At 38.5% G+C, this 24,954-nt stretch overlaps 2 protein-coding genes across 2 annotated transcripts in view; both read right to left on the reverse strand.

The window, feature by feature from the left end:
- Positions 1 to 620: 620 nt before the first annotated feature.
- LOC121636972 (inter-alpha-trypsin inhibitor heavy chain H3-like) lies at positions 621 to 22,581 on the reverse strand. The gene is made up of 19 exons (XM_041980836.1): positions 22,496 to 22,581; positions 21,204 to 21,366; positions 21,019 to 21,153; positions 18,764 to 18,892; positions 18,547 to 18,663; positions 18,240 to 18,408; positions 18,044 to 18,154; positions 17,369 to 17,550; positions 17,080 to 17,259; positions 16,863 to 16,987; positions 15,420 to 15,640; positions 15,258 to 15,265; positions 15,119 to 15,224; positions 4,646 to 4,708; positions 3,791 to 3,898; positions 1,834 to 2,002; positions 1,251 to 1,396; positions 911 to 995; positions 621 to 814 (listed from the first exon to the last, which is right to left on the reverse strand). Exons 1-19 carry the CDS (start codon positions 22,579 to 22,581, stop codon positions 700 to 702), a joined length of 2,418 nt encoding a protein of 805 aa, XP_041836770.1. The 3' UTR covers positions 621 to 699.
- Positions 621 to 24,954, reverse strand: part of LOC121637383 (inter-alpha-trypsin inhibitor heavy chain H3-like) — a 54,991-nt gene continuing 30,657 nt past the window's right edge. The window contains exon 22 of the mRNA XM_041981517.1: positions 621 to 695. The gene's annotated coding sequence lies outside the window, so the exon portion shown is untranslated. The remainder of the gene's footprint in view (positions 696 to 24,954) is intronic.

The raw sequence follows: 24,954 nt of genomic DNA on the forward strand, positions 1-24,954 counted from the left end.
TTCAAGATTTTGCGCTTGAAAGCAGGGGTTGTTATTGGTAAGAAAGAATAAAGGGATATTTTAGGGGTTGGTGCTTTCACTGCTGGAATGAATGGAATGGAAAACGTAAGATTCAGTATTAATCTACTATCACACAGACATCTAGCTCATTGGGAAGCACTGTATAAGTGAAGCAAACTAAACTAGAAATGGAACAATTGCTGTGGATTAGGAAGGAGCAGAGACTGGTTGTTAAAAGGTGGGAAGCAGCTGGTAGACTCGGCTGCAGCTGCCGAGCCATGTCTGGTCTACATGAAGTCTCCTTCTCTAACCTACCAGTAAATCTGGTCTGCTTTCCTTGTTGAGTGGTGATAACAGCAGATTCCGGTCCAGACTTGGGGTGCACCAGAAAGGAGCATCCAGGGTCAGACTCTTGTCTAAAGGCTCAGTTTCTGAAAATAAAGCTACTATATCTTACAATGAATTAATAAAATGGACACCAAATACTGTCAACTCTGAGCATTCATATAACTTTTTAATATAAATTTATTTTTATTCTTAGTATACAAGATGGTGGCATTATAGTGTATTACATATATTTAACAATCAATAATGCAAAAAATTGGTATACAATTTATTTATGTATTGTAGTAATGTGTTATGGCATTTTTTTTTTTTTTTTTTGTCTTTTGAAATGCATGCTTTCCAAATCATTCTAAATTAAAGTTTGGCAACAACAAAATCATTCACAGGTCTCTGCAGGACGAAGTCAGCTGAAATGAGCCAGCAGTGAATTTGTGCAGAAGAGCTGGTACTGTAGTCAACAGCACTGGAACTACAGACGAAAGGAAAGGAGGAGGTTACATTTTGTGTTTTCTGAGCTCAGAAAAATCAAAAACAAGCTTAAAAATTACACATGTACAAAATGTACCTCGTGACATGAATTTCTTGATCATTGATCCTCAGTTTGGTTCCGGGAACTTGTTGTACCTCCTGATAGACTGCTGGCTTCAAAGCTGTACAGAGTCCAACAACAACACACTGAAAACCTGACACTTCTATCAGCGTATTTGTTGTTTTTGAGAAACAGGTTTGTTGCGATGATTAACCAACAACTGTGTGGAAATATTTATTCATCGTATCATACAAATGAAGAGGCTAGATAGACAGATACTTTATTTATTTACTTTTATATGGGGGAAATTCATAAGTTTTTCATAAGAAGTTTTCAAGTAATGCAGGGATGAAAAAGTAAAACTTCTTTTACCCACCTAAAATTCCTTCAGTACTGTCGGCAGATGGCCTCTGTCTTAAAACGGGCCAAAGGAATTTGTTGTAGTTCCCGTGAACTAAGATGACAATGCGCACATCGCCGACTGCAATATCTATTTCATTGCCACGATTGATTACAGTCAAACTGGAAAGACACACATCAACTCACATTCACTTGTCTTTTAAGGGTTCATCAATCATTTGTAGTCTACATCATCACAGAGGATTTTTACTGGTCTTCCTCAGGCTGAGGAAGCACAGAGCAGCAGACAACATCATGACTCAGTGGACCAGTTATAAACATGTCATTTATCTCACCTTGCCATGTCCGCTGAGTAGAGATGATTTAAAATCAAACATATTCTGTATACAGTTTTAATCATTTAAAATGTGTTGGGCCTGTAATTTATGCATCACGTTGTATTTACAGTTGTGTATAATAATGATATAACAACACATTTAATGCCATAGTTTAGAAATGAAGATAGTTTTAGTCTTCATAAGCACACCATACATTTTGGTCACCAGTAAACAACTAGAACATTTTAACAGCAGAACAGTTTTGAAAATAATAAAAATTACCTTCCAACTGTGACGGGATCTTCTCCAACTGTGCGTGCAGCTGCTTGTCCTTCATGGACAGTAACTTCATTTGTGTCAACCTTGACAAGCAGGTCAGTTTGGACATGGATGACAATCTTTTTGAAGCCTCCATTTTTTACTGAATCCAGCTCACCATTCACATACAGCTCTATACAAAAGAGATCAAATTAAATCACATCACACTGGATATAAATATAGAAAATCTATTAAAGATGGAAAGTAAAGGAGAGTAAAGTGAGTGAGCAGTTACAAAGACTGATTATTGATTATATTATTAAACTGCTTTGCTTTATTATTATTTATGTTGTTTTTATTAAATTAGAATAATTGGTTTTTTATGTTTTTGTTTTTTTGTTTGATGTTTAAGTGTAATTGCTTATTTGAACTTACTCCAAATAAGTATTTTGCTCATTCTACAACGTATCCTATACCAATCTATCACAACCCTGCTTCCCTCCATTCTCTAACTTTTCCTGAACACACAGGTGTCAATTAATAAGATAAATGAAAGCAGATTCAATGAGTTTCTTAAAATCATTTTTAAAATTGCTGAGAACTCAGTGGCTGCAGTGTTAATGAAACATGGCAAAGAGTGAGTGTAAAGACCAGATTCAGCAGCAAGTAGATGTATTTTAAATACTACATAGTAGGTGTTGGCCAGATTTAGTAGATGTGATATACTGTTGTATGAGGCAAACTCATTTTTTATATTATTTCCCCATTGGTGGTATTTTCACACAATATATGGCAGACCTGTTTTGGAAACGCTGGACCAGAGAGTATTTGCCTGAGCTTCAGAAGAGGCAAAAGTGGTTGGTGTTTCACGTAACTTTATGCCTGGAGACATTGTGTTGATTGTGGATGAGACGGCACCAAGAAACTCGTGGATCATGGGCAAAATCATCCGGTCAATACCAGATGAGCATGGACTTGTACGCCGTGTCCGTGTGAAGACCAAGACCAGCGAGTTAGACAGACCTATCACAAAGATTTGTCTTCTCCTAGAATCTGAATGAGGCAGTGGTAAAGACTGCACTCCCGCGGTGTGTCAAGTACTAGTAACCTCTGACACCACAACGAAGATATATGACAAGCCATCCTTAGGACTTAAAGAGACTTATTGTTAAATGTTAATTGTTTCTAAGTTTAGAGAACAATTAGGGGGCGAGTATGTATGAGGCAAACTCATTTTTTATATTATTTCCCCATTGGTGGTATATTCACTTTTTTCTAAGAGGATGTCGTTTAGTTAAGATTGTTATGTTCTACAGTAAATCAAAAATGTTTAGATTGGACATTAAGTTTAATTTGAGGTAGTTAAATATGTAATGTAAATAAGAAGCAACTAATTTTTCCCTGGTATTTTTGGTACTGTGGCTTTAAGAATTCATCCAGGGTGTGTAATGGTAGAACAGCGAACTATAGGTTTTTTTTTGTACTATATTAGCTGTGGAAGCACACGGTTTTCTTACCGTGTCTTGGTGATTAGTTTGTTATCCAGACAGTCTTGAACTGGCACATGTTTGTGACGCTTAAAGGAATAAACCATTTTGTTTTTTCTTCAAATCAAGACAGAGTGGGACTGGATAATTAAACCACATGAGAGACACGTGTAAACCACGATTACAGCTAATATGCTTATGAGGCAACAACACTGTACATGGACATGTTTACCTGTGTGTAACAAAGTATTTTTTTACTCTCTAGTAATGGTTATACTTAAATGATCTAAATGCTTCTTTCATTACCTGATACGCTATGTATTTTCAAAGAAGTGGCACGGAATATTGTAATTCAGTTATGTTTTAATAGATTTGGTTGTTTGTTACCCTCGGGACATTAGGCAACACTGTGTTTAAAGCAGTGAGATGGTTGCTATCTTTAGCTTGACCCGTTACACCCTGTTTCCATTGGTACAAAGACAGATTCTACTAACCTTTGCTGGGATCGTGAAGAAGTTTAAGGAGGACCTCTCCATGAATGTCAAAGCAAAGTGAAGGAGACTGATTCTCTGTTTTCAGCACAAATCTGTGGGAAACAGGAGCTGTAGACAGAGACACAACGTTAGACAGATGACAGAAACAGCTCATAATCTTTTAAAAGAAACTTCTTTTGATACTGATTTCTTTGTCTTTCTGCTTTTGTGTATGTTTTGGAAATTGTTAAGTATTGGGAAAATTTGCTCTCTAAAAACTTCAGATTTAATTTGAAAGTGTCTGTTTTATGTGACATCAACAATAGGACTATACATGCTGCATTCATAAATTTTTGTAAGTTTCAGATCATGAACTCTGACAAGGTCTCTGTAGTTTTTTATTTACTTTTATAGTAGTTGAGCTTAGTTTCGTGTGCTCAGAAAATGCTGTCAGAGCCATTTTAATGCATGCAGCTAAATCACGCCTGTACTTGAGACTTACGCATGATTTTCTACTTGATGGTTTGGAAGTCTGTCTGTTTGATACTTTGTAACATTAACACCTTCCAAACATAAATGCCAAATCTTTAGACCTGTGATAGCCTAAATCTGTTCCTAGCTTTAGTTTGGATGAAAATAACCCCAAATTTAAACTGAAATGCTATACTTTGAATCCCAGTTCATCACAGAAATTTTCCCCATTGAGGGACTAATAAATTATTGTTCTGTCATATTTACTGCAACTTAAAGGGGTTTTGGTAAACAGTTAAAACAATAAAAACTTTGTCCAGATATAACGGAGTGTAAGTGCACATAGATTAATAATAATAATAATAATAATAAAAATAATAATAATACATCTTTGCAATACTTTACCAAATGTTGCTCTCAAAGGGATCAGATCCATAGTTAGATCATCGTCGTAAGAAAGGTCATAGTCTAAAACAAAATTACACAAGCAAAATTACAAAGCAGCTCAGACACCTCTGATATAACCTTATGTATATATATATATATATATATATACATATATATATATATATATATATAGTAACTTTCCTGATCTGTTCCATTTTGATATTAAGTAATCAATGCAATAACCATCATGTAGGCTGACGATCAAGCCCCTTCATTGTACTTCTTTCTTCGACCTTCATATGCCAGAGGAGGGCAAAACCTTGGAAGATTAAGTCCTTTTTGTATTTGGGGCATAATTTAGCTGTTTTGTGTCATTAAAACATGAATGGTCTGGATGAGTACTCGATACTTATTTGGCTGTAGGGTGTCCATAATGGACACCTATAAAAGAAGTTTTGGTCAAATAGCCTTATTGTTTTAAATTATTGATTAAATGCTAGTTGGTAACCGTGGCAACAGAAACTAGCCGGGCTGCAGACACGCCAGATCATGTCTGTGACAATGCATCGTTGTGAAAGCAGCTTGCAGGGTTATTGGGCTCCGTCAATCCAGGAGAGACGAGAAAGGAGCAACATTCTGTCGTCCCGCAACGTCCCAACTAGCAGTTGTCAGGGTCCACAAACGTTAAATCTCCATCCTTCAAACACCACTATGGACATGCCAGTATCTTTATGAAATGTCACGATCAACGGTAACGTTGCATTTAATTTTAAATAGGTCGTCGCCTGTCTTTCTGTCTTAATGACCTTGCTTGCTGAGACAGAAAGACGGGCGACAACCTATTTAAAATTAAATGCAACGTTGCCGTTGGGACGTTGTGGGACGACAGAATGTTGCTCCATTCGCAAAAGATCAAGCTGGTCCGTTATAGCCTACATGTATGTCACTTGAGGTGCAGATTAATCTGTGCAAACCTACACATATTTTTCTTGTATTAGGAGTTACCACTAATGTGAAAAGTCTGCAACCAGCCCACAGTGGCAAACCACTGAGACCGTTGAGGAAACGGTAACTACCGCTACAGAAACTGCAAGTGCCATTGTTGAAAAGGAAGAAAAAAGGAAGAGCTCCAGACACAGAATGCTGCTTCCAAAGCGTGAAGGAGTGCATGGAGGAGGTCCGTGATTTTCCAATTAAACCACAAACACACTCAATAAAAGCCAATGTAATTTATTAATGTACATACTTAACATAGCTTATTTTTTAAATTCTTTTTAACAATAATCAGGTTTCTGGGGGGGGGGGGGGGGGGGGGGGGGGGACCTGTGTTGAGTTTACATATTCTACATGTGCATGCATGGGCTTCCTCCTACAGTCCCAAAACATGCATGTTGATATAAGTCTCTAAAAATATGAGACTCTTCTCGCTAGGAGTGACTGCAAGTCTCATTCAATGTTTGTCTCTCTGTGTTGGTTCTGTGATGGACCAAGAGCAGCTCCAGCCCCCTCGCAACTCTACATGTGAATAATCTGTTATCTCGAGAAAATAATGCAAGCCCAACCGCTCTCTGCTTTGTAAAAAATAAAGCGTTAACGGGAGGTAACTAATTTATGTAATTAACTGGATTAATATTTTTAACGCATTTAACGCCTGTCATTAATGATGGCGAGACATGCATGTGTCTAGAGGCAATATGGACAAAGGTGAGTCGGTTGGCTCTTTGCATGGATTTGAGGGTGTCACATCCATGGGAAATGAGGTTGTTTTAGCACTCAGACTTTTCTGGTGAGAAGGTTCAAAACCAACTTTTTTCCATAAAAAAACCTCCATAGTTTTGCACAAACATTACTGTTCTGGTTGTCTGTTTGTCTGCCCAGCGCAGCTGCCTCCTCTCCCCCTCCCTCTCCTGTTGGATAAAATAAAATTACATGTAGTTTTGCATAAACTTTGCTGTTCTGGTCATCTCTGTGTGTGCACAGCAGCGTTGCAGATCAAATCTACTCCTCTTCCCTCTCCTGTTGTGAATCATGACGGCTGTCAGTGATCAGCTGATCGGTTTTTCTCTGTTGTTGCTTTTGTTTATCGTTGAGCTGAGAAGAAGGAAACTAGCGGTTCATGGTTCACATTGGCACATATTTACCCAAAAGTATTGTTAGCTTTGGCTAACAGGAGATATTTTGATGCTGTGTGCAGCATGAAAGATCACTCCCGACCAGGAATATAATGTTTATCTTCCTTTTACTGGAGATGACAACACTTTACAATCTGCCGTCACAATCACAGACTGTTGAACACTCTAACACCAGTGCAGACAAACTTTTATGTACACACCAGAGCCAGCGAGCAATCATTCAACAACAACAAAACATTTCCCCCGGAACAACTGATCAACTCCTACAAAGTTTCACTTACCAAAGTGAGTTACAGACCTCACTTCTGAAGTTGAACGTTAATATTATTCACCGCCACCATATTCACCATTCAGCATTTTTGTGAATAACAATTTAAATTAAAGTCGCGAGCGACATCCATTGGGTCCGAGCCTCCTGTCACCGGCACCCGTCTGATACACCTTTTCCTAGCATGTTAGGTAACCTGCTAACATGGTATGTAAAATGATAAAACGTCCAGCTGAGAATCTGAAATGTTGATATACCTAGTTAGCATTTTTTGCTAGCATGCTAACATGCTAGCTAACATGCTATGTTGCCATGGCAACAGGTGTTGTAATGTGTTAATGACCCAACAAGCATGAATACTGTCAACTTTGGTGCAGATCCCATGTATTTCTATGGAGATATGAGCAAACAGTGTTTCATGGCGAGAAGGCTTTTTTCCGTCGGTTGCCACGGTTACACGCTTTCTCCTATTAGAAAAATTTGAGGAGAGTTTGGTCCCCAACTTGTCAGGAAGCTTCCCACCAAGTTTGGAGTCAGTCGCACTAATGCCCTCAGACTAGTTTGTACAAATACGATATGTGTAAAGTGAAAAAAAATGGGAAAAAATGGACGTACACGCCAAGATGGCGGGCGCCCCGTTGCCATGGCAACAAGTGTTCAATTGACTTTTTTGCTCGACTCGGCGTGTTACACGTGTGTGCAGAGTTTCGTCTTCCTACGTCGAAGTAGACGTTCGGGACCCCATTCATTTGGGGATTTTTTTGGTGTCTAGGTGGTGCTGTTGAGCCAATTTTGCATTGAAGTCTATGCATACTCTAGAATATCGAAATTTTCGCCGGGCTTGATGTGTGTGACAAATTTCACAACTTTTCATTGGTGTTTAGGGGGTCATATTTGGCCTCAAAATTCTTAGAATAATAATAATAAACATTTCAACCACAATAGGGTTGAAAGGGCTCGGACCCTAATGATATTGCAACTTGCCAGGGTGCCACTCCCATGTATCTTTTCCTTCCATGTCTCAATCATTGTGTGCTGGCTCACTGGGAAAACACAGTTTGTGCAATTTGTCCCTTGCCGTTGGCTGTAGTTTTAAGATAGCAGACCATCATGGCACTGCACTACCCTACTCTCTCTCTCTCTCTCTCTCTCTCTCTCTCTCTCTCTATATATATATATATATATATATATATATATGTGTGTGTGTGTGTGTTGCCATTACCATAGACTGGAGGACTGGCGGGAGACAAACCAGCGGCAACATCTGGATAGCCTGATATTGGTGAAAAAAAAAAAAAAAGAAAAATTTTAAAACGAGGTTCTGTTGTGAATTTACTTCATAGAGTTAAGTTATACATGGATAAAGCATTAAACTAAAATTATGCAAATGATAAAGATGTGTTTTCGCTAGGGGTGTAAAGATTACCAGATACATATCCAAAAATCGATACAGTAGTGAGGTTCACGGCACTATCGGCTCATAATTACAGATATGATATAGATTTTGTTAATAAAACAGTACAAATCCGATCAGGGAATGAACAACCGATTTCTGACTAGTTTTGTGTTAGTTTCTCCTTCTGAGGCGGTCTCTGGTGTCTGTGCTCTGCCTGTGTTTAAATTTTTCACCAAATGTTGACATTTTTAAATCCAGGTTAAAAACATTTCTTTTTTTTTTTTTTTTTTTTTTTTTTTTTTTACCCTGTCCTGTCCAGCATCCTAACATACAGAACGGTGATCTGTGTGCCATATTTTGCTTGACAGTTTTGCTCTACCAAGGGAGACATGTTATATACATGGCTGCCCTTGATATTTTTATTATTTTTATTGTAATCTTATTTTCTTTAGTCTTATATGTCAGTGCCGAACCTGACAGGGAGATAGAGGAAGAAAGAGAGAGAGAAAAAAAAAGGGAGAGAAAAGGGCAGGATTAAAATGTGGAAATAACAGTTGTCTATGCTGCCCAGAACATATCACAAAAAAACAACAACATAAACTACCACAGTACTACATGATACCGAAAGAAAGATAGGATGACGATGATATAAAAAATTACAATAGTCATCAAACGTACCTGCAGATGAACGTACCAACACACAAACATCAGCTACATCTAGTGAGAAGCGGATGGAGAGACGAGCACGTTTGTGAGCATGCACGTGTTAATATGCATGTGTGGCCATGCAACAGGGAGGAAATGTGTACCCGCAAGGGGGCCGCGATCACGCCGCACCCCGAAGCATCAGCGGGGGACGGGGGGAGCCCGAGGCCCCAAAGGCCAAGCAGATCCACAGAGTACCAAGCCCGGGACAGCCAAAGCAGACAGAGCAGCGGCCCATCCGGTCCAGAGCAGAGGGATCCCCAGACCGGAACCCCCGGCGCGACGGGGCAGGGGCACCGGGCAGCCCAGGGCGATGGCGAGCAGCCCCAGCGGGCGCCGGGCGCTGCGGCGCGGGCCGCACGGAGGGCAGGCGCCCCACAGGCCCAAGGGCCACCCCCTCCCCCCAGCAAAGCCCCACCCAGGAACCCGACCGCCCCAGGCAAAGCCACCGTGGGCCACGCCAACCCAATACCAAGGCCAGGAACCCCAGGGACAAGAACATGTCCGCAGGTGTCCCCCCCCCCCCCCCCAAAAAAAAAAAAAAAAAAAAAAAAAAACCCCAACCCTTACCCATTCACCCCCCCCCCCCCCCCCCCCGCACCCACCAGGGGCAGCCCAGGTTAAAAACATTTCTTTTCTCATGCGCCTATGTATGAAATCTACATGGTAACTTTTTTTTTAACTTATCTTGCTTTTAATCATTTTAATGAAATTAATTATTTTATTGTGATTATGTATTGATGCATTTTACTATTTCTAAATATCTGTAATGCCTTTGTTTTATGTAAAGCACTTTGAATTGCCCTGTACATGAAATGTGCTACACAACTTGCCCTGTGTGTGTGTATGTGTGTGATGCAACCAGAAACACGTCCAATCACTTGCTTGCTTCTACCAACCCAGGTCCAGTAAGGTTAAGGTGAACCATTGGGAGGGAAATCAACCGGAAGCAGAAAAAATGGATGACGCAACAGTGCACAGTGCTCTGGCTAATCTAAAGCCAAAAGTCTCAAAATACTTCGAGCTCCATAAAAACAACCAAGGCACCCTCGACAAATCAGCTGCAGTATGCAAAACATGCAAAACTAGCATCAAGTATACTGGAAGTACAACAAACCCTGCTCTCCACCTACGTAAATGGCACGACGTGGAAATGGAGAAAAAAATGTGCATCAAGAGGCAAGTAAAAGTGCTACTAGTGCTAGCAGCTACTTTCAAAGTGCGTTAGCTGATAACTCCACCTGTTCAAAAGCAATAACAGAAGCTATAGGCTATTTCATCTGCAAAGACATGCGTCCCTATAGCATTGTTGAAAATGAGGGGTTTAGACGAATGATACGGATTTTGGAACCAAAATACAAACTCCCAAGAAATGGAATGGAAGATTGAAAACAAAAATCCTGCACTCGTGACGAACAATGCTCAAAATATCATAGCAGCAGGTCAAGAGGCATAAATTAACCCCTGTGTTACATGCATTGCACACACCATAAATCTGGCCTCACAGAAAGCTTTTCAAGTACAAGGTGCAAGAGTGCTGGGCCAAGTGAGGAGAATTGTAACCTTTCTTCATCACAGCCCAAAAGCTACTGAAATACTACACCAGAAGCAGTTGCTGCTTAGTTTGCCATCCCACAAGCTCATACAGGACGTATGTACATGCTGGAATAGTTCCCATGACATGTTGGAACGTTTTTTGGAGCAACAGCCTCCAGTTTTTGCAGGTTTAATGTCAAGAGAGCTGAGGAAGGGTAATGATGTCAATACTTTGACAGAAGAAGACCTTGCTACAATTGAGGCAATTGTAAAGCTCATGGAACCTGTCAAAGTGGCAATAACACTTCTGTGTGAAGAAGACAATCCCACTCTGTCCATGGTTGCCCCTGTTCAGGCAAAACTGAGAAAGCACTTTAGTGCAGTTGATGGTGACCTGCACATCATCGCTGAAATGAAGGCCAAGTTCTTGGAAGACTTCAAAAAGAGGTAAGAATAATTCTATTCAATGTATATGTATCTTTAGCATGTGTTATGTTTTTGTTTTTGTTTTTTTTTTGTTTTGTTTTTTTTAATTGTGAAAATAGTTGTCAAAGTTCTCAGGAATAGCTTTGTAATTGGGTTAGAATCCAATTATTTCCAGATACCAGGGAATTCAAGACACACTGCATGTTGCCAGTGCCCTAGAACCACGCTTCAAAGTCCTGTCCTTCACTGATGAAGACAAAATCAAAGAGCAGACTTAGCTGTCAGTGTTAAGTGAGGTGTTAACCCTACTCAAGAAGGTAAGTTTCTTTTTTTGTATTTATTCTACACCTTATCAGTTTTGCCTACCTTTGTTTTATTCAGTCCATGTTCTCTCAAACACATGCATACAAAAACACAAACACTAACAGAATTTCTTACTGTGCATTTCTGACTCAGTATTAATACAACTGTAGTAATAGTGACACCATTATCAGGCAGCTGAGGGCAGAGACAGTGAATTTGAGAAAGGGCCTGCACACAGGAAGCCAATACCAGGTGAAGACAATCCTCAAAAGGATGAGCCAACTGCAGGTGTGTTTAGGGTGGTGTAAGCAAGCACATGGCTATTTTTAATAGACATTTTTGCTGAATTTTGTTGTGATAATCTGAAGATTAAATTATTTAATGGCATTACTCAAGTAGAAGTTACATATAGCAATTGGCAAGATGTTTTTAGTTGTTGTTGTTGTTGTTGTTTTTATTGTTGTTGTTTTGTTTTTATAGAGATTTTTTTCTTTTCCATTTTCTGATTTAGATGATGACCCTCCCTTTGGACCAGATGTTTAGTGACATTATGGAAACAAGGCCACCACTGAAGTCTTCCAGGGACCTTGCAAAAGAACAAACACTGATTTCAATCAGGGTTGGTACAGTCAGTTAGGTGAGTTAGGTGAGGTCCTAGCCCTGACTGAGACCTGGATCCGTCCAGAAAACACAACTACGCCAGCTGCCCTTTCGGTCAATGCAGAATTTACCCAAACACCTCGCTCAGCTGGATGAGGAGGTCGAACTGGCATTCTTATTTCGAAAAAGTGGAACTTTACTTCTCTCCGTCCTATGGCTAACAGCTCATCACTTGAGTATCATTCAGTAAAGGTCTCTACGCCCTCTAAATGACTGTAGAATAGTCTGGAAATACAGAAACCGTGATCCTTTGCCTTTGGATGGCAACACTTTACACTGGTGAAGAGGCCAGGCGGATCTGCCAATGCTGTCTGCACTGGCTAAGACTTACTTATGCATACCTGCTACTAGTGTACCATCTGAAAGGGTCTTTAGTACTGCTGGTGACATTGTCACAGCTCAGCGCAGTGTACTCAGAGAAGACCATGTTGACCAGTTTATCTTTCTGAAAAAGAATCTGAAGTAGAAGTACCGTTGTTTTGGCATTTGAGAGTTACTTTGAGGTAGAAGATTTTTTTTTTTTTTTTTTTATGTACATGCTAAACATGAACCTCACATTTCATTTTTAACACTGCTGCAAGCGCTGGTTGAATAATTTCAGATGGCACACAACAAGTTAAGTTGATTATTTATATATTTTTTAACCACAAAGAAAAAGGAAAAATGGTTTAAAAGGCCAAAAAAGGCTAATTATTTATTTTTGATGATGTTTTAAGATTTTGTTTTTGTTGCTTGAAATTCAAAAGCTCAAGTGAGGAAAAAACTACTACTGTCTTCTATTAAAACACATGGACTTTAATTTAGAGATTTAAATTCCAAGTTAATACTAAATATCGAAATTGAATCGATTTAGGACCAAAATGGCACTGTATCATATCTTTACAAAGTTAGCTGAATATTTTTATGGTTCGACTTGTGGACCATGTATTGAGATGCATATCGAATCGTGTGTGAGGGAGAGATACACACCCCTAGTTTTTGCATGATTTTCTTATTCAATTTAAACATGTTAATAATCATTTAACTTAAGCTGTGTTCAAAAAATTTTGAATTGCATAAGATGTCTTATAACACTTTTATAATAACACTTTCTTTTATTTTTAAAAATGTATGCATATATGCTGTATATATGTATTATAAAGTGGCAGATAGAGCATTTACTCATTATCTCAAGATAAAAAGTTAATGTTGTTGTTTTCTCGGGAAAAATAAATTTGTTTTCTCTAGGTAATGAGATGATTAAAAGTAGGTAAGTACTCAAGAGTAGGTGTGTGACACCTGATTTTAATTATCAAAACAGCCCCATGACAGCTGATGGGAAGGGCTACAGTCATGGTGTGTATGTGTAATTATGTTAATGAGTTACTGGTAAAACTTAACAGTCAGACATGTCGCAATTTCAGCCTTTGTCAGACTTGATTGAAGTAAAATTGGACATATTGATCAGTGATGGATGTTGGATGTTGCTCGATCTGACGGCTGATGTCAGCTTGCGTCTGACGCTCTACTGAGGCATTCCAGTACAGAACCAGCTCTGGTCCCCTATGAACACTGACAGCCCTGCAGAGCTCCTTCAGAGCCAGACTGCTGCATCTAATGCGCGAAGGAGAGCTTGGAGGAGGTCTGTGATTTTCCCAGTAAACCACAAACACTCAGCAACATCCGATATAGCCCTACAAAAACAAGACAAATTGCCCCATTACAACTGAGAAGGGGGTGGCACCAAGGGGGTCCTGCCACCACCCAAAGACTACCCCCATCTTCAAGGCTGTCATATGTATGAACAAATCTAAAATTCTTTGCTTAATGTGTCAGATATTTGCGTAGGTCATAATACACCAATGATAACACATATATACATGCAGAAATCGATTTTGGCCAGTAAAGGACAGAAAATGTTAACTGACAAATAATGAAAATTCCAAATTCAATAGCTCAGAAAATTTAAATATTGTGGAAAGGTTCAATATTGAAGACACCTGGTGCCACACTCTAATCTAATAATTAACTCAAAACACCTGCAAAGGCCTTTAAATTGTGTCTCACTCTATATCTGTTGGCTACACAATCATGGGTAAGACTGCTGACCTGACAGTTGTCCAAAAGATGACCACTGACTCCTTGCACAAGGAGGGCAAGACACAAAAGTTCATTGCTAAAGAGGCTGGCTGTTCACAGAGCTCTGTGTCCAAGCACATTAATAGAGAGGCGAAGGGAAGGAAAAGATAGAGTCTACCAGGAAGTTCACTCAAAGAACTCACTTCTGAAGTTGAACGTTAACATTATTCACCGCCATCAAATTCACCATCCAGCATTTTTGTGAATAACAATTTAAACGATATTTCAACTTGCCAGGGTGCCGCTCTCATGTATCTTTTCCATCCGTGTCTCAATCATTGTGTGCTGGCTCGCAGGGAAAAAGCAGTCGGTGCTATTTGTCCCTTGTCGACGGCTGTAGTTTTAAGATAGCAGAAAATAATGGCGCTGCCCTACCGGCTTACCCATCATACGTATGAACAAATCTAACTTACAATAATGTGTCAGATCATTTGCTCAGGTCATAATACACCAATGATAACACATATATACATGCAAACATCAATTTTGGTCAGTAAAGAACAGAAAATGTTACACAATGTCCCTTTAAATGTATATCTACATTTTGATAATTAACTTCAGTTTAATAGTAATGTATATACTGCCATTACCGTGATGAGGAGGACCACGATCTCGGGAAAGACCTGGCCTACCTCCTTCACCTATAAATTGGTGAGGAAAATAAATAAATAAATAAATCATAAAATGAGTTTCTGTTAAACCAAAATTCTGCAAATGATAAACATGTTTTTGCATGACATCTCTGATCTAACTTTACTGTTGGGGCCTTGAAGATTTAGAGATTATTGTATTGACTGTGAAGGATTTTCTTTAAGGGATATTTTGTATGAATTAGTGCCATCTAAGGTTGGAATCGTGTATTACATTCTAATGTATAGTGTTCTAGCGTCTCATTTTCTCAAACACGTATTGCAACAAAAATAGCTGCCATGTCTCACCAGGAGGACCAGGAGGACCGCGAAAACCGTGAAGACCTGGATGACTTGGATAACCTCCTATTGGGTTAAAAATAATAATAATGATCATAAAACGAGGTTCTGTTAAACTAAAATTCTACAGATGATAAACATGTCAATCATCTTTTACCTTAAGCTCTGTTCCAATTATTTTTAATTAATTCAGTGAAAACTCTCAAACATTTTATGTTATTTTAAAAACAAAAGAATGTAGAGAAACAGTGTCATTGATTTTCCATTTTGCTTTTCTTTGTTCTGAATTAATGTTACTCATCATATTTATTAATTCTACCAGAACGTGTGGGGATCTTCATTGTTTGTCCATGTCCAATATGATATTGCTGATCTTGTGATGATCTTTCCCCCTCCTTAGGTTTGTGAAGCACGTCTGTGTTCTCCCCCTGAGGCTTGGTGACCACCATGGATGTATGTGGGGTCACAAAGCTGTACTTTAGGGACAACTCCAAAGCCTCTTTCTTCACTTTCTCTTTCTCTGCTCCAGACAACAGCAGCCTGTATCACAAATTTCTATGTTAATAAAGAGTTGATTAAGATGTCTACCTTTCTTTGTATTCACAAACAGGTTTTGTTGACTTTATCTAATGAATCAATAGAAAAAAGCTGATGTTATGACTACCAGGTGAGAGGCCTGTGAAGACCAAGGAGGAAGTTTATGGATGTAGTGAAAAAAGACATAAAGTTAGTGGTGCATGAGTCGGTGTAGGAGAAGAAGATGCAGAGGATAGGGTTAGATAGAGGCAGATGATTTGGCAGAGATACCAATTTATTCTATACAGTTAACTTTAACCTTAAACCTGTTTCCTATTTTTGAAATTAAAATTTAGTTTTGCTTTAGGTTTTGACTCAGTTAGTCTCAGTCAAGACTGTTATTCTAGTCCAACACCCAGTAACCTTTAAAGACTCTTTAGATACCCTTAAACTAGCAGGATATACCAAATAGAGAGTGATGAAATAATTGTGCTGTTTTAAATCAAACATGCTAATGTGTTGGTCAGCAGCCCAATATACTATTAGTTTTTTTTATTGCTGCAGTGTGTGTGCAAACAGTGCCATAAATCTGTTTATGTGTGCTGTCAAAAGGGGAGCTATTTGTATGGTCAGTGTTGTTTTAGCTGTAGAAGAAAGGCCCCTGGCAAAATTTTATATTTAGGCAAGTTTAAGAACTTCTTTTTTCAGGCCTTGCATTATGATGTAGTGTGTTTCTTTTTCTTGATTGTGACTGTGGATATGTGCCTAGTCAACTAAATTATTTGTATTAGTTCAATCAAAACCAGACTCAAGTACATGTAGATATAATCTTACAAAATCCTTATCAGAACTGGAAAACACACCCAAATATCACGAGGAATTTAAATAACTTAAATGGGCCTCAGTATATAAATATATCTGAGCTCCTCATAAAGCTTGAAAGTTGTGTCTGAAAAGCAGTCCATTAACAATCTAAACTGCTCTAATAAATATCAAAATTTATAACTGCAGCATCATCTGATGAAATTGCAATTCAAGTAACCATAAAAACGTCTGTGCAAAATTAATTTGACTGAAATTAATTAATCTGCTAATGGGAAAATTTTTAGCTCCAGAAGTCAGAATACAAAGCAGTGTCTTAACATTGTTGTGGGTTCAACAGTGAAGGGGAAATGAGTGCTGATGCTCTGTTATAAACTGATAATAAAAATTAAACAAAAGATCAGATGGCATGCATCACACTTACGCTTTCTCCAGAAACTGTTTGACTGTGAGGTAAGCCCAAACCCTCTGGAGGAGGCCTTCAGACACTGTTCCAGTAGGGGTCACCGTGGAGGTCTTTGTCTTAGAAAATGTCATCTTTCCATTCCTCTGTCATTATTAAAGTTTAATGTCAGTAGAGAAATAATTTCACAAGGATCTCAGAGTATTATAGTTATTTTTTGTTGTGATGTAATCCTTACTGAAACTGCCACAACTTGTGGAATGAAGGTTTCAATGTTGTTATCAGTGATCTGACCAGCCACAACAATTTCAGAGCCATTATAATACTGACTGAAATTAGTCTGGGTCAAGTTGGTTCCTCCCAAATAGATCATTGTCACATCCGTCAACAGAGGAGTGGCCACCTCTTCGTAGAAACCCTGTTCCATACAAATTGGACACAATATGGATGTTTAATCTCAGCACAGCAAATCACTAAGTATTATTTTTCATCACCTCAAATAAAGAACATTGGCATTATGTGCATACCGTCAGCTGTAAATCAGCATCAGAGTCTTCATAAATTCGTCTTCCCACACCGTTGTTTTGCAGCGACATTTTCTCAAGGAAATTAAAATTGACATCAAACCCAAAACCGAGGCAGTAGAGAGGAAATTTGCCTGCAATGGCCCGTCTTACATTTGATTGTATGCTCTCAATATTTGTCTCTCCTGCAAGGACACAATACAGCGCTTATTCTTTTATTATAAAGTATCATCACCCAACTGTCTGAACAATCATTCGGACTGTAATGAGCTGTGTTCTTGTGCTAAAAGGGTTTTATTTGTTTCTTGTACAGTTTGTCAAATGGTATAAGTCATACAAGAGATGCTCATAACCTGTTGTTGATTAATGAATATTATATTATAATTTATATTATTTTATTATAAAACTGTGGAACCCAGTCTCCTTAAGAAGACATGCAATGTTCAATTTTCAGGAAAGCAAAATAACAACCAAAACAAAATTATTTTTCTTGACATGGAAAATTTTGGCTCATGCCTCAGTTTCATCAAGCAACAAACATGAAAACATCAGGGGGGCAGGAGGAGATTTTAACTATGACCTGTTTTTACAAATAGTCTACTTGCTTCTTTTTAAAAGAATGATCTACATTTGTTTCAAGTGTTTGTAGCAGAGTGTGCACGAGTGTTTTATGATAACCTGAGGTTGGGTCTCCATCTGTGAGGAGAATAAGGATAGATGCTGAATCTTCTCTGGGATGTGCATTCAGCATTTCTGCTCCCTTCAGCACTGCGGTATTAATGTCTGTAGCTGAAATGCAGGAAGAAGAATTTCACTTCCATCGCGATCATAGATGTTGATAAACCAAAATAAATACATTTCCTGAAAATCTTACCTCCTCTGGCCTCAATAGTCTCAGCAAATGTTTTGGCCTTCTGCAGATTTCCACTGGTGGCTTGAACAAGTTCTTTTTTCCAGTGAAATATTTGGTCATCAAAAGTGATAAGACCAAAGAAGTCTTCTTCTGCCAGGTCATTTAAAATATGGATTAATGCTCTCCGGGTCTGTATAAGAACAGCATAACACAATTATTTAGGTTAGAAACATGTCATTATATTTGTTTTGGGTGTATTCTTGTCTTAAACAATGTGTTTGTAATATAAATCAAGTTATAGATGTGGCAGACTTCTAAAATACTCCACCTGTTCCATTTTTGTGCCTTGCATTGAGCCACTTCGATCAATAACAAAGACAACATTTTTTGATATTCGGGGAAGACTAGCTGGAGCAAAGTGATGGATGAAGTACCCGTCTGATGTCTGGAATTAGAAGAAACTTTGACTAGTTCTGGGATTATTACAAAGCATAATGTTAATAGACTATTTTAAGTTTACAACTTTCAGGAGATGAACATTTTACCTTGATCTCTCCCAGTCCAGAGTCTCTGCTAACATCATAAACAACAATCAGATCTCCATTCAGACCATGCTCGCCACAGCTATCACAAACTTTCTGTTGGTCCACAGTTGGATAGAAGTGCACCCATACCTGCAAACCACACAAATCAGTTTTTATAGAGTGTTGACAAAAACTTATTTGTTTTTTCTCCATTGGATGAAATAAGTAATTAGATTTTCATTCATTTGGTTACGTTTAGTTTTACTAATAATGCAACACGTTGGTCACACATTGGCAAATTAACATCAGTATCAATGAGTTTATTTATTTTGTTTCATTTGCTATTTTACTTAAATCACCTAATAGATTTGCTTGATCTTGAAGTGTGAATCTAAAGCTCAACTTTAGAAGCCACTGGTTAATAATTTAAAAGTTCTCTTCAAGAGTTAAAAGGAGCAATGTTGTATATTTATCCTTTTGCTTAGGGAGGCAGACATGCACATGATGGTTGAGATATGAACCAATTTGGCTCATTTAATTCATGTATTGACACCAAAATAAAGTAATTAGATATAATTTTGATTTCTTAAGACTACAAATACTTAAAGACGCACAACGTAACTACCCAACCATAAAACTATGCACTTACTGGCTCGTTTGATGGCACAGTGACATCTATTACGAAACATTGCTGCTGATGCTGCTGGACAGCAACAACTCGTAAGGCTGAGAAACTGCATCATGATGTTGTAGCTGAGTTTTCATTATACAGTTTCAAGAAAGAAAGAAAGAAAGAAAGAAAGAAAGAAAGAAAGAAAGAAAGAAAGAAAGAAAGAAAGAAAGAAAGAAAGAAAGAAAGAAAGAGAAACTGACTGACTTCTATTGGCTGGAGATAGTTCCAGAGATCAGGTGGAATGTGAAATAGATGCAGAATTAGCTGTTAATAGGCAGCGTTTCACTGAGAAAATCTGCTAAAGTTCCCTAGTGCATCTTTAAAATAATAATTGTCTACTATTTTCAATAGAGTGGATTTTGGAAAACAAGTATTAGTAATTAAAATACAACAAAATGACAACACCTTGGCAGCTGGATGCATATCTGTCCCCAAGAGGAAAATTATACATCTGATACAGCATCTGTAGTCTTTTCAAAACAAAGCTTAAGACAGAGTTGAAAGCCCCTTCAGTTAGCAATGGTTACCCTGTTGTAAAGTCTACATTTGTGATCTAACACAAGTGGTGTGGTATTTATTTTTAGTTGTGTGCTGCTTGCTTTTCTGTATTAACTAATTTTAGTTGCTTTGAATCCTTTTTGGTGATTGTAAATTGGCCTTGTGCTGGAATCAACCTCCTGATTAGATAAGAGACACACAGGTATATAAAAGCAAGGAAGCAGAGCAGAGGGGTACTAGTTGAAGACACAATGCACCTGCACCGGGGACCATGGCAGCTGGGACTGCAGCTTTACGAGGTGACCAACACGCAGAGGCAGGGAAAGGACCCTGCCTGCTGTGTGAGTACCTGAGCACAAAAGAAGTAACGCTGGTAGGAGCAGGCTAAACAGAGGATAAGTGCAATTGGGAGCGTGTATTGCCACCTCGTATTGTTTTTCTGCGTAGGTGTCCCAGCGGGCCTGAAGACGAAGACTAGAGCCGAGTGGGAGGGACTGAGAGGAGTAAAGGAGTGTGACACTGAATACATGCAGGGGCAAAGGGGAACTCTGCCTGCCGTACTGACCCCGTGCGTGTAACCCAGGTGGACCCACAGACCTGGATTGGGAGGATGATCTGCTACTTTAGTTACCCTTGCCCTGGATGGTGCTACCATTTATTTTCTTCCTTTTTTAAAAATGGTTATTTTAGTCCATTTAGTTTTTTATGGGAATTTCAGGATGAATGTGTTTCTTTTTTTTTTTCATTCATTCTTGGAGGCATTTAGTTTTATTTGATTATTATGTTGAGTAGTTTTACTTTTTGTGGACATTTTTATTTTAATTTGTAATAAATTTCGCATTGGTAAATTGTGCTGTTTTTGTCCTCCTTGGCAATACGAAGCATGCTCTCACCTGGTCATTCCATCGCAAAAGTCCAGCTGTGGTTTTTTTTTTTAATAAACAATCTTGACATACATCCATAGCTCCCACCATTACACATTCATACATTTCCAAAAATTAATAAACGTCAAACGGCCAGACTGTACTATGTACATAATTTTTGGTTAAATAGCAACGGAATAGCAGCTGAGCTAAATGGAACATGGCATCTCTGCAGGCTGTACCTGTTCATCTGCTTTGGTTTTGGTGATGGCATTAGCCAGGGCTTTGGTGCTTAGTCCTCCTTTCACATCGACAAAACTGATGCCGGCCTTCTCGTGAATATACACATCGACCTGGCATGAAATCAAATAAAGCAGTCATGAGTATTTACGAAACACTACTTTGTCTTTCAGGATGATCTGCATACCTTGAAGTCTTTGACAGGCTGCATGGGCCGGGCATGGATTTGCAGCTCATATTTGCCGTGTGTGCGTTTCATCAGTTCCTCATATGTGAGCTCAAAAGTCACCTTTTTGTGAGCAGCTATATTTACAGATGTTTTAAATTCCTCCAGCGTTCTACCTACAGAGCTACAACATAAATATATCATAAATATCAGGGTTATATAGTGGACATGAGTTCAGATGGTTTTATTATTCGTCTTTTAGCAGCCTTGATGCATGAAACTAGAAAATATCAGTGTTAAGTGAGGTGTTAACCCTACTCAAGAAGGTAAGTTTCTTTTTTTGTATTTATTCTACACCTTATCAGTTTTGCCTACCTTTGTTTTATTCAGTCCATGTTCTCTCAAACACATGCATACAAAAACACAAACACTAACAGAATTTCTTACTGTGCATTTCTGACTCAGTATTAATACAACTGTAGTAATAGTGACACCATTATCAGGCAGCTGAGGGCAGAGACAGTGAATTTGAGAAAGGGCCTGCACACAGGAAGCCAATACCAGGTGAAGACAATCCTCAAAAGGATGAGCCAACTGCAGGTGTGTTTAGGGTGGTGTAAGCAAGCACATGGCTATTTTTAATAGACATTTTTGCTGAATTTTGTTGTGATAATCTGAAGATTAAATTATTTAATGGCATTACTCAAGTAGAAGTTACATATAGCAATTGGCAAGATGTTTTTAGTTGTTGTTGTTGTTGTTGTTTTTATTGTTGTTGTTTTGTTTTTATAGAGATTTTTTTCTTTTCCATTTTCTGATTTAGATGATGACCCTCCCTTTGGACCAGATGTTTAGTGACATTATGGAAACAAGGCCACCACTGAAGTCTTCCAGGGACCTTGCAAAAGAACAAACACTGATTTCAATCAGGGTTGGTACAGTCAGTTAGGTGAGTTAGGTGAGGTCCTAGCCCTGACTGAGACCTGGATCCGTCCAGAAAACACAACTACGCCAGCTGCCCTTTCGGTCAATGCAGAATTTACCCAAACACCTCGCTCAGCTGGATGAGGAGGTCGAACTGGCATTCTTATTTCGAAAAAGTGGAACTTTACTTCTCTCCGTCCTATGGCTAACAGCTCATCACTTGAGTATCATTCAGTAAAGGTCTCTACGCCCTCTAAATGACTGTAGAATAGTCTGGAAATACAGAAACCGTGATCCTTTGCCTTTGGATGGCAACACTTTACACTGGTGAAGAGGCCAGGCGGATCTGCCAATGCTGTCTGCACTGGCTAAGACTTACTTATGCATACCTGCTACTAGTGTACCATCTGAAAGGGTCTTTAGTACTGCTGGTGACATTGTCACAGCTCAGCGCAGTGTACTCAGAGAAGACCATGTTGACCAGTTTATCTTTCTGAAAAAGAATCTGAAGTAGAAGTACCGTTGTTTTGGCATTTGAGAGTTACTTTGAGGTAGAAGATTTTTTTTTTTTTTTTTTTATGTACATGCTAAACATGAACCTCACATTTCATTTTTAACACTGCTGCAAGCGCTGGTTGAATAATTTCAGATGGCACACAACAAGTTAAGTTGATTATTTATATATTTTTTAACCACAAAGAAAAAGGAAAAATGGTTTAAAAGGCCAAAAAAGGCTAATTATTTATTTTTGATGATGTTTTAAGATTTTGTTTTTGTTGCTTGAAATTCAAAAGCTCAAGTGAGGAAAAAACTACTACTGTCTTCTATTAAAACACATGGACTTTAATTTAGAGATTTAAATTCCAAGTTAATACTAAATATCGAAATTGAATCGATTTAGGACCAAAATGGCACTGTATCATATCTTTACAAAGTTAGCTGAATATTTTTATGGTTCGACTTGTGGACCATGTATTGAGATGCATATCGAATCGTGTGTGAGGGAGAGATACACACCCCTAGTTTTTGCATGATTTTCTTATTCAATTTAAACATGTTAATAATCATTTAACTTAAGCTGTGTTCAAAAAATTTTGAATTGCATAAGATGTCTTATAACACTTTTATAATAACACTTTCTTTTATTTTTAAAAATGTATGCATATATGCTGTATATATGTATTATAAAGTGGCAGATAGAGCATTTACTCATTATCTCAAGATAAAAAGTTAATGTTGTTGTTTTCTCGGGAAAAATAAATTTGTTTTCTCTAGGTAATGAGATGATTAAAAGTAGGTAAGTACTCAAGAGTAGGTGTGTGACACCTGATTTTAATTATCAAAACAGCCCCATGACAGCTGATGGGAAGGGCTACAGTCATGGTGTGTATGTGTAATTATGTTAATGAGTTACTGGTAAAACTTAACAGTCAGACATGTCGCAATTTCAGCCTTTGTCAGACTTGATTGAAGTAAAATTGGACATATTGATCAGTGATGGATGTTGGATGTTGCTCGATCTGACGGCTGATGTCAGCTTGCGTCTGACGCTCTACTGAGGCATTCCAGTACAGAACCAGCTCTGGTCCCCTATGAACACTGACAGCCCTGCAGAGCTCCTTCAGAGCCAGACTGCTGCATCTAATGCGCGAAGGAGAGCTTGGAGGAGGTCTGTGATTTTCCCAGTAAACCACAAACACTCAGCAACATCCGATATAGCCCTACAAAAACAAGACAAATTGCCCCATTACAACTGAGAAGGGGGTGGCACCAAGGGGGTCCTGCCACCACCCAAAGACTACCCCCATCTTCAAGGCTGTCATATGTATGAACAAATCTAAAATTCTTTGCTTAATGTGTCAGATATTTGCGTAGGTCATAATACACCAATGATAACACATATATACATGCAGAAATCGATTTTGGCCAGTAAAGGACAGAAAATGTTAACTGACAAATAATGAAAATTCCAAATTCAATAGCTCAGAAAATTTAAATATTGTGGAAAGGTTCAATATTGAAGACACCTGGTGCCACACTCTAATCTAATAATTAACTCAAAACACCTGCAAAGGCCTTTAAATTGTGTCTCACTCTATATCTGTTGGCTACACAATCATGGGTAAGACTGCTGACCTGACAGTTGTCCAAAAGATGACCACTGACTCCTTGCACAAGGAGGGCAAGACACAAAAGTTCATTGCTAAAGAGGCTGGCTGTTCACAGAGCTCTGTGTCCAAGCACATTAATAGAGAGGCGAAGGGAAGGAAAAGATAGAGTCTACCAGGAAGTTCACTCAAAGAACTCACTTCTGAAGTTGAACGTTAACATTATTCACCGCCATCAAATTCACCATCCAGCATTTTTGTGAATAACAATTTAAACGATATTTCAACTTGCCAGGGTGCCGCTCTCATGTATCTTTTCCATCCGTGTCTCAATCATTGTGTGCTGGCTCGCAGGGAAAAAAGCAGTCGGTGCTATTTGTCCCTTGTCGACGGCTGTAGTTTTAAGATAGCAGAAAATAATGGCGCTGCCCTACCGGCTTACCCATCATACGTATGAACAAATCTAACTTACAATAATGTGTCAGATCATTTGCTCAGGTCATAATACACCAATGATAACACATATATACATGCAAACATCAATTTTGGTCAGTAAAGAACAGAAAATGTTACACAATGTCCCTTTAAATGTATATCTACATTTTGATAATTAACTTCAGTTTAATAGTAATGTATATACTGCCATTACCGTGATGAGGAGGACCACGATCTCGGGAAAGACCTGGCCTACCTCCTTCACCTATAAATTGGTGAGGAAAATAAATAAATAAATAAATCAT

Source organism: Melanotaenia boesemani, chromosome 3 (genome assembly GCF_017639745.1).
Source record: "Melanotaenia boesemani isolate fMelBoe1 chromosome 3, fMelBoe1.pri, whole genome shotgun sequence".
In the NCBI taxonomy this organism is placed as follows: Eukaryota; Metazoa; Chordata; class Actinopteri; order Atheriniformes; family Melanotaeniidae; genus Melanotaenia; species Melanotaenia boesemani.